At 47.0% G+C, this 17,503-nt stretch overlaps 2 protein-coding genes across 2 annotated transcripts; both read left to right on the top strand.

Annotated features, from left to right (window-relative positions):
• Positions 1-7,542: 7,542 nt before the first annotated feature.
• Positions 7,543-8,469, top strand: LOC140221925 (uncharacterized; the record flags this gene model as incomplete). Its single annotated transcript, XM_072291882.1, has 1 exon — positions 7,543-8,469. A coding segment is annotated over one exon (927 nt), but the record flags the coding sequence as incomplete, so codon positions are not given.
• A 5,585-nt stretch (positions 8,470-14,054) lies between these two features.
• On the top strand, positions 14,055-15,590 carry LOC117845742 (uncharacterized protein At4g15970). The gene is made up of 2 exons (XM_034726810.2): positions 14,055-14,469; positions 14,590-15,590. The coding sequence occupies exons 1-2, from the start codon at positions 14,278-14,280 to the stop codon at positions 15,451-15,453; spliced, it is 1,056 nt and encodes a 351-aa protein (XP_034582701.1). The 5' UTR covers positions 14,055-14,277; the 3' UTR covers positions 15,454-15,590.
• Positions 15,591-17,503: the final 1,913 nt, after the last annotated feature.

A 17,503-nucleotide genomic window follows, 5' to 3' on the forward strand; every position in this document is an offset into this window, starting at 1 on the left:
GTACTGTGTGCAGTTGCTAAGCGCACGATTGCCTCTAACTTATATTTTATCATCTAACCATGAATTTGTTGCACGAACGGGATCGGATGTTACGACAATATTTATAATTTGCTTCTATGGGACTTGACTATATTTTGTATTAATGCCAACTGCTAGATACTGTAAGTTATTCTTTATGGATGCAAATGGATGCTGAATGTGTAATTGTGAACTAGTGTGTGGATCATTTGAATGTATATGCAAAATATGTATGAGTTCACTGGACGGTGCATGCTGTATTGAAGTGTTGGTTCTTTGCAAAGTTTCTTTAAAACCACATAGAAGGTTTCAAAAATTTGAAAAGATTGTCATCTATAGGTTAGGTTAGGTTTGAAACAACGTCTGTTTGACCTTTAGTTCATCAATGGGATAAGCACCAATGGGAGGACGTGTGTTTGATGCTTCTCAGTTAAATCAGCATACAAGCTGGGCGTTGAATAAAACATATGCATGCAGCCAATCTGGGACAAATCTGGAAGTTGCTGGTGGCCTGGTGCCCAACAAACTAAAAATGTTCCTCTGGCGTTGTAGCCATAACAGGTTGCCCGTATGCGCTAGCATAACGCAAAATGCCCAATGTGTGGTAGTGGATTAGATGAGGATGAGAGTCATCTGTACCTTGAGAAAGAAAGCATGGAAGGTACACGCCTGAAACTGCTATGTTGTCCAGAGAACTGCGCTCCGGTACTCCTCTTTTTTTAAAAAAAAAATTACACGAATCTCAAAGCAATAAGAAATAATTAAGTTAATTTTTATTATATTGGGTTCTGCCTAGGCCCGGTCCTGTCCAGCCCAAACCATGCCTGGATCCGTCCTCTGCTTTCGTTGCAGGGAACGACGGCACGGAGTTGCCGGCGGCGATTCCCTCCGGCTGTCGGAATTCCTCTCGATCTTATGCGAGTTGCACAGCCCTCGGTGGCAGAGCTGTGCTTCGGATTGAATTTGCCTGATGTTTCTTCTTGTGAATATGGTGAAGTTAACAGGGGAGGAATCAATTGACAAAGCAAGCACTATACTAAAAGAATGATATCTCAGTTCAGGGTGCCGTAATTCAAGAATCAAGATGCTTGCTCGGCTAGGAGATGTGGCCGCTGCCCGCTGCCCCTGCTGCAGCCAGCAGATGTCAGCGGCTCGCCGCTGCTTCTGCGCCGCCACGAAGGATACGAGACGGCGGCTTTCTGGATCCAATCATGGGCATGGGCTGGTCTGGGTAAATGCGAGCAGGGCTGGGCCGTGGCATTGAAATAATTAATAGACTGATTTAATTAATCACAGGTGCTTTGAGATACGTGAGACTTTTTAGAAAAAGGAGTACAGGAGCAATTCCATCAGCAAATGAAATGTTCAGACCGGTCAGCACAATGGAATCAGAGCTGCAAACCAACACCTGTGTGTTGCTGTGGATGTGGTGGTCAAGGAACAAGGTTAATTCAGTAGAAAGCAGCAGGAACTAACAATGATGCAAAGTCACCATGGCATGCTCGTTGTCAGGTTTTTAAACACAGTTGAAGAAAAAACAAGCAGATATACTACTGAAAGGCGCAGACCAAGATGGCAGCAGGCTTCACCAAGAGAGATTTTTCTTAAAGTCAACATTGACGGCTCCTTCTCTCCTATAATCAGGTAGGAGGATGGGGGTAATTTTGGGATCTGATGCACTCAATCTGGTGGCAGCTCTAACGGGTAATACATTTGATCATTCTCCCCTCGGTATCCTTGCATTAGAAGCTGAGAATGATACTCGGATTTTGCTAGGATCATTCTCAATGTCCCTAAACCCTGTTAACTGGTTCGCAAGCAACAGGTCAGATCGTAGGCCACGGCCCATGGTACAACTACGGATTCAGGAAGGAATTTTCTGTTACAGCGTCCTCAATTCCAAAGAACGCAGTAGGGGCTCCAGCCTTTGTATTGGGACTTTGGAGGTCGATCGGGTCTTGCTGGCAAGTCCGATCCGCAATGCAACAGGAGTGCAGCGTCAGAATTCGTGTGGCCCTCAACTCGGCGATGAATCTCGTATGACCATTATATAATGCCATGGCTCAATAGAACATCGAACGCAAAAGGATACTCCAATAATTGCCGTTTCTTTTTTGGTTTCTGGCACAGTTAACGGCCGGTTACACCAACAATAGGGATTACGTGGCTGAGATAAAGCGCAAGGCAGTTCAGTCGTAGCCCCTCGTGCTCCAAGTTTTGCGCCGCTTTTGTTCCAACGGTGGTGCATCGCCGGATCGCGTTCAAACCGACATGGAGAATTTGAACCCGTAAGTTCTCTGCTTGCTGAACAACCTCGTTTAGTGAAATAGTAAGCTGTAGACGTCCTGCAAATTTGGTTGAAAGAATCTAGCTTTGCTGTTTTATTTCAAAAAGTTCTAGCTTCAACTGATCTGATTGAGCCACCACCATCTTACTAGCGACCAATTTAATATGCCTCTCTCAATTATTTCTATCTAAAAAGGGGGACAAATTCATAGTAAATTAGCAATGCACTATGTTGGAACCGGTTATACTTATGCATGTTATTGCTCTCATTTAGGCCTGGCCAGTATCTTACTGTTAAGAGTGGCAAGTTCCACGTACATCCAAATGATCTAGGTGAGCCTTTTGAAAGCTAAAGTGATGCTATGGACGCCATTCAGCTCGACCGCCTACCTCCAATCCCACCACTGTAAGATCATGCAATCTTCTTATGATAGAAGTGAATAAATGACTATGTATCTTGATGTCGTGCTACTTGTGTTCCATGCAAGCCAAAGTGGTACTATTTGACCCTAGCAAATGGGCTCTTCCATGTACACCCCGACTGTCTTTGGTGGCCCTTTTAAGGGACTAGGTGATGCTGCTGATGCTATTCAACAAAAAAGAGAATCCACCAAAGCCACCGTCCATCAGGTGGGGAGGGAGAAAATGAGGGGAATAAGAAAGATGTTGTAAGACTCTGCCTTAACTTCTAAATTTTTCATAAAAATTTTACCTTGCGTGCCTCGTGTGCTACATGCTAATAATAGCCTAATATACATATTGATGTAGGGGAAAATGTTCAACTTTTTCACATGAAAATAGCATGTGCTTTCCTACACTCTTAGGACGGTGGATGGATATACGAAAGATAGAATTACTCGTGATGCTTTCATTTTGATCATGCTACCAGTTGAGGAGGATAGCATCTTATAGCTTGATAGCATTTGTTCTCATATTGTTTAATCTATGCACACTATCAGGTCAGAGTTGGAGCCTATTGATCTCATACCAGCTACAATCCCACCACAACCTGGGCTGCGCGAGGAGCCAGCAGAGTAAGAGCTGCATCCAACTAATCTTAATTCCAATTTTTTTGTTGATTAGAAAAAAATTTCAAATTGTTCTCATAGTCTTTTTGTTGCTTTCCACCTTTCTAATATTCAGCCTAGTAACCATATATAGACAAGTTATTTCACTATTCCCAATATTGCGAAATGTGAAATTTGCAATTCAGCCAAGTAAACAGGTAGATTTATGAGATGGTGATCTTGTTCCTGCATGCTTGCCCACACATATGCACGACTCCATGCATGCATGCAACCGCCAACCACATCCACTGCTCTTTTTGATTCACCTCCCTCTGCATTGGCTCCTATTATTTAGGTTTAAGTTAAGTCTGTTGCCCCCCTCTGCAAGGCAGCTTGCTAAACCGGACCTATGCATAGCCCTCCTTTAGTCCATGGACTAAACTTTAGTCCCTACCCTGTTTGGATCCATGGACTTTGTCCATTAATGTAGATGAACAAAGATCAAAATACCCCTAATCCGGGGAGGAGCCTTCTCCTTCTGGGTGTCGCCAGGGCGGGCTTCTTGGTGGCCTTGGCAGGGGAGGCCTTGGCGGAGGTCTTGGGCTTGGGGACGCTGCCGCCGCAGCCTTGGGCTTGGCGGCGGTCTTGGTCTTCGCCGGTGGCGGGGGCGGTGGGCGGCGGGGGCCGGACGGGAGGGTGGCGGGGCCGGGCAGGAGGGCGGCAGGGGCGGCGGGCGGGAGGGTGGCGGGGACGACGACAGCGGGGGCCGGGCGGGAGGGCGGTGGGGGCGACGGCAGTGGGGGTCGGGGGGAGGGCGGCGGGAGGGAGGTCGACGGCGGGGGCGGCGGGTGGGAGGGTGGCGGGGGGCGACGGCGGCGAGGGCCGGGCGGGAGGGCGGCGGGCGGAGGGGGCCGGGCAGGAGGGAGACAATGAATGAGGGGCTGGGGTGTTTCCAAGGCTTTTTAGTCTATTTTAGTCCACCCCTCTTAGACTAGAGGACTAAAGGGTTTAGTTCACATTTTAGTCCACCTCTTTGGTACTTTAGGACTAAAGGGGGCTAAAATGGGTGGACTAATCCATGGTAACCAAACAGGCCCTTAATTTAGCTCTAAGTATAGCATCAGTTGTAAATATTTTTCAGTTATTTTATTTGTGGTATTACTTGATTTCTCCATCCTATAGGAATTCTGAGGGATTGGTTCCACATTTGTTATGCTGCTTTATGAATGTACCTATGAAAATCTAAATTTGAATAAATTCAATTATAGATCAGTTCCAATTTTTGAACATCATTGCCTGCCTCCGTTAGTATGATTTGTGAATTGTGCAAATTTGTTTTTGCTATGCTGATTATAGTATGGTGCAATGCAGAGATGTGTGTTCCTCTACTGACAATCTGGAACCAAGGACCTATGATCCAGTCATCTTGGAAGCCATCGAACTATTTGAAAGGCTAGAAGCGGAAGAAGAAGAAACAAGGAATGGGATGGCTGGATGCAAGGCGAAGTTACTGAAGCATTTAAGATCTATTTATCATCCACTGGAACAAAAGTACTATTTCATTCTTCAATTCAATTATATCTTCTTTTATGAGAATGTCAACTACTTTTGATGTTACGACCTGTAGCTAATTATCAATCTTTGTAGGGCGCCAAGTATAGGTTTCAGAAGCTCGACTATCGGTGCCTCATTTACGATAGTTTCCTGAAAACTTACCACCATTACAATTTTACTATGAAGGTAAATATGCCTTCTGAAAGGCGTTGGAGTAACAGGACCTATTTTGCTGAGGTGAAATCTACGGAGAATGGTAAACACTATTTTTGCTGCCCACTACTGCTTACCGACGATGGTATGTCATAACAACTTTAATTCATTGGATTTCATTGAGTGCATCCTAGACATTGAATTACTTGTTAGATCTTCTTTTCACTATTATATTGATTTCTTTTATTTGGCCAGTGGCATGCAGAGTTGTGAACCTTAAATTATTGTAGTATCCAATTGCTTTAAGTACAAAAAGAATAAATGACTTGCTTCTAACTTGCCAAACGTGTATCCGATTGAACTTCTGCGATGTTGTGCAGGTCATTGTTTTGGATGTCGCAATGTGGGCATCAATCTTAAACGCCCTGAAAGTGGTGGATATGAGAAGGGCAATGTGGAGTCAGGATTCCCATTTGACACCTATGGCAGCGGTAAGCATGTATGCTTATTTCTTATTTTTGTTACTATTATGTAGTTCCTCGTAAGTGACGTTGTAGCGCCAAGTAGCATCGAGTGTTTCAATGTCGCAGCTAAGGTCAAGTGTTTCAGCTGAGTGCTGCCTGCCTTCCTAGCTGCACTAAGTACAAAGTTTGTCAAGAAAACTAAAATACATTAACAACCTGCAAATAAACATGAGGCTGTGTTGCTTACAACTAACGTTGTATGTGCAATGATGTGTTGAACTTGTTAGATTGATCTCCTTCCCAATGGGCCCAAAGGCCCATCGGGACCCTGATCCGCGCCCTGATCGGGGGCGCTCACCCTAGCATTAGGTGGTGGGCCCCTGTCGCGCTGCGCTATATAAACAAGGTGGGGGACCCGGCTCGGCTCACGAGGTTCGCCGTAGCCAGCCGCCCCACCGACACACCTACCGATCTAGGTTTGCGCAGTAGCGGCGGGAAGTACCACCGCCACCTCACCGGCGACCGGACTCGGCACTGCGCGTCACTGCCTTGCGCAGACTTCCCCAAGCGAACCAGCGATGGCCAGCAGCTCTGCTGCTCCCACCCCTAGGGGTGAAGGTACCCCTATCTCTCTCACTCCCTCTTGGCACACACCAGGAACACCATGTCCCTCATGTCGTTTATGATCCCGACTAGATGTGCATCTAGAGATCCTAGGCATGCGTCTAACAATGGTATCAGACACCTCACTAGAAGCTCTTCTAGATCGGGAAAAAGAAGTAGATCCAAAAAGAAACAGAAAAAGTAAAACCTAAAACCCTAACCCTAGATCTAAAGAATGAAAGCGACGGCTTACCTGTCGCCGACCTCACCGCCGCACGTCCACCGACGGCGAGCGGCAAAGGCCGGCCGAGCCTCGGGCTCGCCGGGGAAAAGGTCCACCCGAGCCGCCGGAGCATCCGCTCGAGGCTCGGGGGGCACAACAGCACCACCAAAGGACCGCTCGACGGCGGTGCGCCCAACCCTCGCGGTGGACGCGCGCGCCGGTGAGGGGACCCGCGGTGGCGCCGGCCCTCTTCCATGGTCGCCATGGCCACCTCCTGGATCTTGGAGTAGGCTCCGAGGGAGAGGGAGAGGGGGAGGGAAAGCAAGCAAAAGAGAGGGAGGGGGCTGCCGCGGCCGTGCGCCGGCAGGGCCATCCCTCAACCGCCGCCGCCGGCCATAGCCGGGCGCGGGAGAGACAGCCCCGCCACCGCCGCAACGGCGGGAGCTCGCGGGGGAAAGAAAGGAAAGTAGCTAGGGTTGTGGGGGAGCCGGCCGTTCCGCCGGTTTTTGATCCGCTGAAAATGACGCTCGACCGTCGGATTTGGACGGGTGGTCGAGATCGTCCGGGCCAGATTTGGCCCAGGCGGGAGGAGGCGCTGGGCCGTTTCCGTGGCCCAGGCCCAGGTTGCGGCCAGCGAACGCAACCAGGCGCGACGAGCGACCAGGCCAAGTTTTGGGCTGGCCGTTTTCGTGGGCCATTTTGGTGGGCCGGTGGCGTCGCGCGATCAGGGCGAGGGCGGAAATGGACTGTGGGCCGTTTTCGCGGCTGGGCCGAAAAGCGAGTTTTGCACAGTAACGCCTGATAAATAGTTTTTCTATTTCCAGAGGCATTTAATTGATGTTTTTTTGCATTGTTTTGGTCTCTAATCTAATTTGAACCAACGGGATAATTTGTATTAGAGATTAATAAAGTTTACACGGTGGTTTTGCTTCTGAAAATAGAGTTATTTCACAGTTTCCGCTGCAAAAGTTAATTTGTTGCTCTATTTAAATTTAATTTGAACCAACGAGACAATTAAATTTGTGAGAGCATGATAAAGTTAATTAGATTATGGTGCTGTTATTTTCTGACCAACATTGTTAATAACTGTATCATGATTTAAAAAGTTTTTTTTTATGCTTTTATTTCTATTTCTGCCCAACGGTGATATAGTTTTAAATTGCATAAACAGTTGTATTTTTTATTTTTTGACCAACGTTGGAAATAAATCATGCAATTGTTGTTATGATCTCACTTTGGATTGCAAATTTCAGGATCATTCAACTTAATGGCTTGTCTCAAAGAGATACCCATTCTGAAAGGAAACAACTATACAGAGTGGAGGAAGAAGATTGAATTCTCCTTCGTTTGTGGAGAAGTTGACTGGGTGCTGACTACACTGCGGCCACAAGCTCCACAGAAGCTAGTGAGGGCTGAAGGTGATGATGATGCTGCATGGAAGCAAAAGGAAAGGGACTATGCTCCACTGGAGTTGGCATACACCCTTGAAAACAAACAGTGGACCACTGCCAACAAGAAATGTATGGCTTTGGTAAAGAATACGATTGAGTCTGCTATTTTGGGCTCGATCACAGAGTGTGACTCCGTCACAGAGTACCTCGAGAAGATAAAGAATCAGTTCACTAGTTCCTCAAAGATATATGCTACCCAGCTGTTCAAGCAGCTGGCCACAGAGAGGTACAATGGAGGAGGGACTGGCATAAGAGATCACATCTTGAGGATGTATAACTTGGCAGCACAGTTGAAGCCAATGGATCTTGAGCTCAAGTCTGGGCACATTATTCATTTGGTTTTCGCTTCTCTGCCAAAAGAGTTTGACACCTTTGTTGTCAATTATAACATGCAGCCAGAACAGTGGGACATGGAAAAAATGATAGCCATGTGCGTGCAGGAAGAGGACAGAATTAGATCCTCATATGGTGGTTCATTACACTATGTGAAGGACAACAGGAAAAAGAATGCTAACTCCTCTTTCAAGGCACGAGGAAAGGCTCCTATGCAGCAGAATCACCAAAAGCCTCTCACAGTAGACAAAGATCAATGTCTACACTGCAAGAAAAAGGAGCACTACAAGAAAGAATGTCCCGACTGGTTAAAGTCAATAATGGCAAAAAGAGGTGAGAATACTATTTCCTTTGTAAATGAATCCTTGTATACATAGTATTCGAAATCTACTTGGTGGATTGACTCAGATGCAACTGTTCATGTTGCAAATTCTTTACAGGGATTCCGTTCGACGAGGACTACGCAAAGAAGCGAAAGATGCGTTGAAGTCGCAAATGGAGTCCAAGCAGATGTTGAAACTGTTGGCGATGTCTCTCTAGAGCTAGTTGATGGTTTCATGCTTGTACTTAGAGATATACTTTATGTTCCTTCGTTACACAGAAACTTGATTAGCATTTCACGTATGGACCATGATGGATATGAATGTCATTTTGGAAATGGAAAGTGTGCTATTTGGTTTGATAATGCATGTGTTGGTGTTGCCATCCTTCACAATGAGTTGTATTTATTATCACTGCGTGAAAAAGTAAATTCTGTGTGTGATGTGAATATGAAAGTATCCTTGTCAGAACAAGAAACAAAGAAAAGAAAGAGAACTCATGAAACAACGTCGAAATTATGGCACTGTCGTTTAGGCCATATTTCGAGGGGGAGAATAGAAAGACTAGTTAAGAATGAAATTCTTCCTCAATTAGAGTTCTCAGACTTAGAACAATGCGTTGATTGCATTAAAGGAAAGTTTGTAAAGCAAATTAAAAAAGGCGCTAAACGTAGCACAGGAGTTTTAGAGATAATCCACACTGATATTTGTGGACCTTTTCCTGTGAAAAGCGTGGATGGCTATGACTCGTTCATAACATTCACGGATGATTACTCCCGTTATGGTTACATTTATCCAATCAAAGAAAGATCAGAAGCGCTGGATAAATTTAAGATATTCAAAGCTGAAGTTGAAAATCAGCATAACAAAAGAATCAAAATAGTAAGATCCGACCATGGGGGGGAGTACTATGGTCGACATACCCCATTTGGCCAAGTTCCTGGACCTTTTGCAAGATTTTTGCAGGAAAATGGCATAGTAGCCCAGTATTCGATGCCGGGCGAGCCTCAGCAAAATGGAGTAGCTGAAAGGCGTAACCGTACACTGATGGATATGGTGCGCAGCATGATGAGTTATTCCACCTTACCATTGGGACTGTGGATGGAGGCGTTGAAAACCGCCATTCACATTCTAAATAGAGTGCCAAGTAAGTCGGTGCCCAAAACACCGTATGAACTATAGACAAGAAGAGTACCCTCACTAAACCATCTGCGTGTGTGGGGGAGCCCAGCTGAGGCCAAAGTATTTAACCCAAACATTGGGAAGCTAGATCCCAAAACAGTAAGCTGCCACTTCATTGGTTATCCGGAAAGATCAAAAGGTTTTCGTTTCTACTGTCCAGACAGATATACAAAGTTTGTAGAAACGAGACACGCGATTTTCTTAGAGGATCAGATGGTGAGGGGGAGCATGGTGGCTCGAGAGATTGATCTTGAGGAGAAGCGGGTGTGTGCACCTAATCCGATGATTCAGGAACCATTCTTCTCACTACCTATTATTCCCGCACCAATAGTTCCTGAGGTCGTGGTGCAAGCACCCGCTACAGTCCCTGATATTGTAGTGCAGGCACCTGCTGTGATTCCACCAGTGGAAACGATGAGTGAAGTTTTGGAACCTGTCCTTCAGGAGCCAACTGAACCCATCATTACACACGAGGAAGAGTTGCAGCAGCCACCTCTGAATAATGTGCCACAAGCAGAGGCACAGAATGTGCCCGAAAGTGAGGGGCCTAGAAGGTCTCAAAGAGTCAAAAGATCAGCTATTCCTGATTGCTATAAAGTTTATAATACAGAAGAAGTTCATATAGAAGGTGATCCCACTTCATATGAGGAAGTCATGAAAAGTGTTCACTCATCGAAGTGGCTAGAGGCCATGGAAGATGAGATGAAATCGATAAGTTCCAACAATGTTTGGGAACTTGAAGAGATTCCTAAAGGAGCCAAAACAGTAGGCTGTAAATGGGTCTACAAGACTAAACGTGACTCCAAAGGGAATATAGAAAGGTATAAAGCGAGACTTGTGGCAAAAGGCTTTACACAAAGAGAAGGAATAGATTACAATGAGACTTTTTCTCCTGTCTCATGTAAAGACTCCTTCAGAATCATAATGGCACTGGTTGCACATTTTGACTTAGAGTTACATCAGATGGATGTAAAGACGACATTTCTAAATGGGGATTTAGAAGAAAATGTCTACATGAAACAACCAAAGGGTTTTATCATGGAAGACAAAGAGAATATGGAATGTCGTCTAAAGAAATCCATTTACGGATTAAAGCAAGCCTCTAGATAGTGGTATCTAAAGTTTAATGATATAATTAAGAAATTTGGGTTTCAAGAGAATATAGAGGACAATTGTGTCTATGCAAAGTTCAAAAATGGGAAATACATTTTCCTAATTCTGTATGTGGATGATATCTTACTTGCAAGCAGTGATATCAGTCTACTGCAAGAGACAAAGAAGTTTTTGTCCTCAAACTTCGATATGAAGGATCTCGGTGAAGCATCATATGTTTTGGGCATAGAAATTCACCGAGATAGACTGAATGGGGTCCTTGGATTATCGCAAAGGGCATATTTAGAAAAGGTTCTAAAGAAGTATAATATGCATGCGAGTAAGGCCACACCTGCTCCCATAGTCAAGGGCGACAGTTTTGGGAATTTTCAATGTCCCAGGAACCAGTACGAGATCGATCAAATGAAAGCGTTTCCATATGCTTCAGCTGTCGGAAGCTTACAGTATGCTCAAGTGTGCACTCGCCCTGACTTAGCTTTTGTCACCGGGGTTCTTGGTAGATATCAAAGTAATCCAGGTGTAGAACACTGGAAGATGGTAAAGAAAGCATTGCGCTACGCGCAAGGCACAAAAGAACTCATGCTTACATATAAGAGATCTGATTCCCTAGAGATAAAAGGGTATTCAGATGCAGATTTTGCGGGAGACAAAGATGATAGAAAATCCACGTCTGGATACGTATTCACTCTCGCAGGAGGAGCTATCTCGTGGAGAAGCTCAAAACAGAAAGTAACTGCGTCATCAACGATGCATGCGGAATTCATAGCATGTCATGAGGCCATGGGGCAGGCGATGTGGCTAAAGAAATTTATACCCGGATTGAGAGTGGTTGACTGTATTCACAGACCACTAAAGATGTACTGCGACAATGAGCCAGCAGTATTCTATGCTCACAACAACAAATCAAGCAATGCTTCCAAAACCATTGAGATAAAGTTTTATGTTGTGAAAGACAGAATCCAGGATCGCACTATAAGTCTCGAGCATATAAGAACAAAAGATATGCTTACGGATCCGCTCACGAAAGGCTTACCACCCAATGTGTTCAGAGAACACTTAGCCGGCATGGGTTTAAGGGAAAGCCTATGATTCCTGGATTGTAAAAGGCCCAAAAGAAACAGAATTGTTTCAAAATAGAGAGGTGTGTTGTAGCTGTTGATTCTATCGGCGATTAAGCTGTGACGATGAGGCATGCTCTACATATTAATCTACGATGAAACGAATAAAAGTGAAAAGTGTAAAGTTAAAAGTAAATGATGAGATCAAGGGTGAGAATGTTAGATTGATCTCCTTCCCAATGGGCCCAAAGGCCCATCAGGACCCTGATCCGCGCCCTGATCGGGGGCGCTCACCCTAGCATTGGGTGGTGGGCCCCTGTCGTGCTGCGCTATATAAACAGGGTGGGGGACCCGGCTCGGCTCACGAGGTTCGCCGTAGCCAGCCGCCCCACCGACACACCTACCGATCTAGGTTTTGCGCAGTAGCGGCGGGAAGTACCACCGCCACCTCACCGGCGACCGGACTCGGCACTGCGCGTCGCTGCCTTGCGCAGACTTCCCCAAGCGAACCAGCGATGGCCAGCAGCTCTGCTGCTCCCACCCCTAGGGGTGAAGGTACCCCTATCTCTCTCACTCCCTCTCGGCACACACCAGGAACACCATGTCCCTCATGTCGTTTATGATCCCGACTAGATGTGCATCTAGAGATCCTAGGCACGCGTCTAACAGAACTTAGTACCCAAGCTTAGGAATATTTTAGGGAAAATAATTGTACTTACCACATGTTCCACTGTACAGGGTGAAATGGTTGTTGCTTGATGCGTGGTGGCTTGAATTATCTCATGGGGTACACGTTTCACCGCCAAACAGCTTCATGGAGACCTGGACTTGCTTCAGCTGTCTGTTTCTACTGAATTATCATGTAGTTGCAATGCAATGTGGCTTACTGATTTCAGTTGTTTCGCCGTAACTTTTGGTATACTCGGTCATTTATTACTTGTTGTCAAGCTATGAACTTCTTGTCTTAAGTCTGAACTGGATGTCATGACAAGTATTAATGCCAACGGCTAGCTGCTGTAAGTTCTTCTCCATGGAGGCTAATGGATGCCTGTGAATTGTGGTTTAACATATGCAATGATACTTTATCTTGATGGGAGCTATGGTTTTCCTATTTTTACTGAATGTTTGTAAGGCTGTTTATGTGGGCTGTTGGTTGCGATTGTGGGGCTTCAGCCTTCAGGGTATCGTTTATGGGTGCACGTTGTGTTGAATGACAGCATATATCACGTGTGTACTCGATGCACATATTGTGTGTTTCCTTTTCAATTGGAAAAAGTCTTTGTAATTTTTTTATGCCGAACTTTCAATTTTTTATACAGAAAAAAGTTTTTGTCCATTTCTTTTTCATTTTCCTGCGTAAGCAGTGCAACCACGCACACTTATTAGCTTACACCTACTAAAAAGTAACAACATTCCATTTCACTAGCTATCGGGATTATCCGGTGACCCCAACTCAAAACACAGATGGTACTATGAGTGACTTACGCCAAACTCATCGTACGTAGGTTGTCACGGCCGGATTAATAATAACCTGTTTCGTGCCAAAACCATCTCATCAATCAACGATAGCTTAAGCTCCCGCACTCCTGCGGCTGGAGCACCAGCTCCCGGTTCGACGAAACGCCGCGTCAAGCAAACCGGCAGGCAGCGCCCTGAGATCACCACAACTCCAGAAACAGATGAAACGGCGATGTGGCCTGTGGGTGAGTCGGTGTGTCAGAGCACTGGAGCAGCACTGCAGCAGCAGGGGAGGCGAAGGAGACACTCGCGTGACGCTGAAACGATGGCAACGCGACCGAACGAAACGTAGATCGAGCACTTGTAGCGCGCCGGCGCGGCCGCGGCGTCGTTGCGAGTTTCCGACCTTGTCAGGGGCACAGGGCGTCCGGCCCCGTCCGCCACGAGTCATCATGAACCCAGGAGAGCGAGAGCGTCTGCCCAGACGCAGACCGAATAATGGAGGACGGCGACCGCCACGTACGGCAACCTGCTGCAGACCGCCAACGGCGTCGGCGATCCGGTTCCATACACGAACTCGCTCCTCTGCCAACGGTTCCCTCCCCGGTCGCCGTGTCCTGTCCGTGTACTTCTACATAAACACCTTTTGTCTTTGTTCTTTTTTCACACAGTCGACCGAAGCACGCAAGTGGTAGATGAAGTCAACCGAGTTCCTTCCAAATGCCGGGAAGAGCCACTCAAGTCAACAACCATGTTCTAGTACCATTACAGTTCTTCGAAAGCTACGTTTGCCATAGGAGAAGGAATAATGAAGGGAGCCTTGATTTGAAGAAAGTAAGCACTTTGACAACTTGGAAGCAATCAGATCGCCCCCGTTTTCAACTTGGTGGCAACGAAATATATGCGCGTTTCCATCGTATATGCGCGTTTCCATCCTAGCAAGACCACATAGACCTAAGACCTGCAGCAGCCTACAGGCGAATTTTAGGATTATTTATTCGCCTGCCATCCGTTCTTCGATCAGCGCGCGCGCTCGTGTTCTCTCCCGAACGAGATGAACACGGTGAGAAATCTCGTGCGTTTCCTTCTCGTCGCGGCCATCAGCACCGTAGCCTGCGTCGTGCTGCTGCTGCAGCGCTCGCCGTGCCCGTGCGACAGCGGCGCCGTCGTCGCGCCGGCGGCGCGTGGAGACCTGGCCGTCGCGGGTGGTAATGGAAGAACCCAACAAGCTCATCCCAGCGGCATGGTAATATAATAATCGACCTTGATCTGCCTTCATTATATTATTTCTCTTCCATGAATCGTCGTCTTGCGAAACTCAATACATGTTGGCGTTCCTGTGTCTGTAATCGATCGATCTGAGCAGCAGGCGGCGGCTGCTTCACCTAGAGACAAGGACGACGGCGAGCTGGCGCAGGTGCTGCGGCGAGCGGCCATGGAGGACAACACCATCATAATGACCTTCACGAACGAGGCGTTCGCGGCTCCGGGCTCGCTCATGGACCTCTTCCTGGAGAGCTTCCGGGTAGGCTTGAAGACGGAGCAACTGCTGAAGCACCTGGTCATCGTGGCCGCCGACGCCAAGGCGTTCGCGCGGTGCCGGCAGGTGCACCCGCACTGCTACGCGCTCGCCATGGGCGCCACCAACTTCACGGGGGAGCAGCGGTTCATGGCCGGGGACTACCTGGACATGATGTGGCGCCGGAACCGGTTCCAGGCCCGCGTCCTGGGTCTCGGCTACAGCTTCGTCTTCACGGACGTGGACATCGTCTGGTTCCGCAACCCGCTGCTGCGCATCCCCGTCGCCGTCGACTTCGCCATGTCCTGCGACATGTTCTACGGCGACAACCCCTACGACCTCAACAAGAGGGCCAACGGCGGGTTCGTGTACGCCAGGGCCAGCGCCAGGACGGTGGCGTTCTACGACGCCTGGTACGAGGCCCGGGAGGCGCACCCGGACAAGAACGAGCAGGACCTGTTCGACAAGCTCAAGCGCGAGCTCTCGGCGCGGAGCGGCGTGGCGGCGCAGTTCGTGGACACGGACTACCTCGGCGGGTTCTGCGAGAGCGGTAAGAGGAGGGACTTCAACAAGCTGTGCACGTACCACGGCAACTGCCTCGTCGGGCTCGGGGCCAAGCTCCAGAGGCTCCGCGGCGTGCTCGACGAGTGGAAGGAGTTCAAGGCCAAGGCCGGGAAGCCGGGCAGCAACGTCACCGCTCTAACGGACTGATTGATTGTCTTCAGCTTTATACCGGACAAATTGCACGACGATCGACGTGGTCGTATGAGATTTTTGCATTGCCATATAGCGGGGTTTTTTTAATAAACCACTAGCACACAACAATTCTACCACCTTCGTGCTTGAAACATACTTCTCCATGCTTGGATGATCGAGGCCACGACGTTGAGGAGCGAGCTTGCTCAGCGAGAGCGTGCGGCATGCGCAAAGGTAAACGGACAGGCACCGTCGAGAAGCAACTCGCCGAGCACGCCAAGCTTGCATTGGCGTTCTCTCTCTCTCTCTCTCTCTCTCTCTCTCTCTCTCTCTCTCTCTCTCTCTCTCTCTCTCTCTCTCTCTCTCTCTCTCTCTCTCTCTCTCTCTCTCTCTCTCTGGCATGTTTAAAGTGGTCAACGGATCCGAACCACACAACCACGCATAGGCAGTCAGTAGGCTTGGCAGCTGCTTGCAAATTGCAATTCAACAATGGCGACAAAGAAACATCAGGTTTACAACCACATGCATGGTCGTCTCTGATGCAGAGAACGGGCGCGCGGCAGGTGGGCTCTGCGTGTCTTCCAGGTCAGCTGCTCCACGCATGAAGCCTCTTATAGGCAGCCTGTTGAATTGTGTAGTGGTATGGTTAATCCCACTACTAAAAACGATTTGTTGGGGCACTTCATTTTTTCTAGGGCCGGGTGAAATTGCCACCCGCACCTACAAAATGGATGCGGTTATTGTAGCATCCGCCCTGCTCCTGGAGAACCATTTGCAGGGGTGGACCATAGGGTGACCCACCCCTGAAAATGGGGCGATTTTCAGGGGCTGGTGACGCCGTCACCCATCGTTGAAAATGCTCTTTTCAGGGGCGGGTGACGCGGATGACAGCGTCACCCGCCCCTTGAACTGGCCCCCATTTTCAGGGGCGGGTCGTCTCGTCACCCCTACAAATTGTTCTCCAAGGGTGGATCGCCGAAATGGGCGACAAAAACAGCCAGCTGGACTTCCTCCTCCTACCGACAGCATAGTCACTACTCGAGAGAGGTGCTGACCAAAAATCGAAAGAAGCTCAGAAGGTGGGGAAAGATTTTCAACTTGGTTTCCTTGGAGTTGGAGCTTATAGGAGGTAAATTGATGTGAATTCCTTGTCTTTTTTAAGCTTATTGCATAGGTTTTAGACTCAAATGGAGTTCCATATAGATCTAGATCTCCAGGGTGTGGATTAGCCATTTGGAGCTCCATTTACCTCGATCTTTTGGATGAAGTTAGGTTATTTTGGTAGGAGAACAAGATTATCTAACCATTTGGACTCAACTTTGATGTTTTAGCCTCGTTCATGAATGATGAATTTCCTAGATCCATGGAGGAGAGAGAAGAAGATTTGATTTTTTCTATATTGACACATGCATGATATAATTTTCATTTTTGTCAAGAATTTGTGGGACAAAACAAGTTGACATGGATGAGGAATAATTGTTTTTCATTTTTTCCAAGATTACTATATTTTCATCAATTTAATAGGAAATACTACATGTGTATTATATATTTAGTACTTGTTTGTTTAACATTTATGATAGTTTTAATCAAGTTGACATGGATGATATTTTCATTAGGAAGTGGTACATGTGTGTAATTATATATATAGTATTTTTATTAGGATAAAATAAGTTCTTGACATGGATAATATTTGTATTTTGTGTAATTTTTTTGATGTTCAGATAGATGGATAGGACATGGATGTACCAAGCACGAAGAATGGACGCCTTCGTCCTCCCGACGTGCCGTCGGGCCAGCCACCTCCTTCCCACCGCTTCCGTCCTCCCGACATGCCGCCGGGACACCTCCTCCCCGCCGCCGACGCCGCCTCCACCCGAGTTCCCCGGTGGTTTTTTTCATTTTTTTCATTTTTTCAAATAAATTCATTAAGGAAAATGATAAGCATTGACTAGACAAACCTTAAATATGTATTGGATTATTAAATTTGATGCTTCTCTATTATCATATATATCGTTCTGTGCTCAAGAATATAAATGTTATAGGATAGGGGTTGTGGTACAAATTT

Source organism: Setaria viridis, chromosome 2 (genome assembly GCF_005286985.2).
Source record: "Setaria viridis chromosome 2, Setaria_viridis_v4.0, whole genome shotgun sequence".
NCBI classification, from domain to species: Eukaryota; Viridiplantae; Streptophyta; class Magnoliopsida; order Poales; family Poaceae; genus Setaria; species Setaria viridis.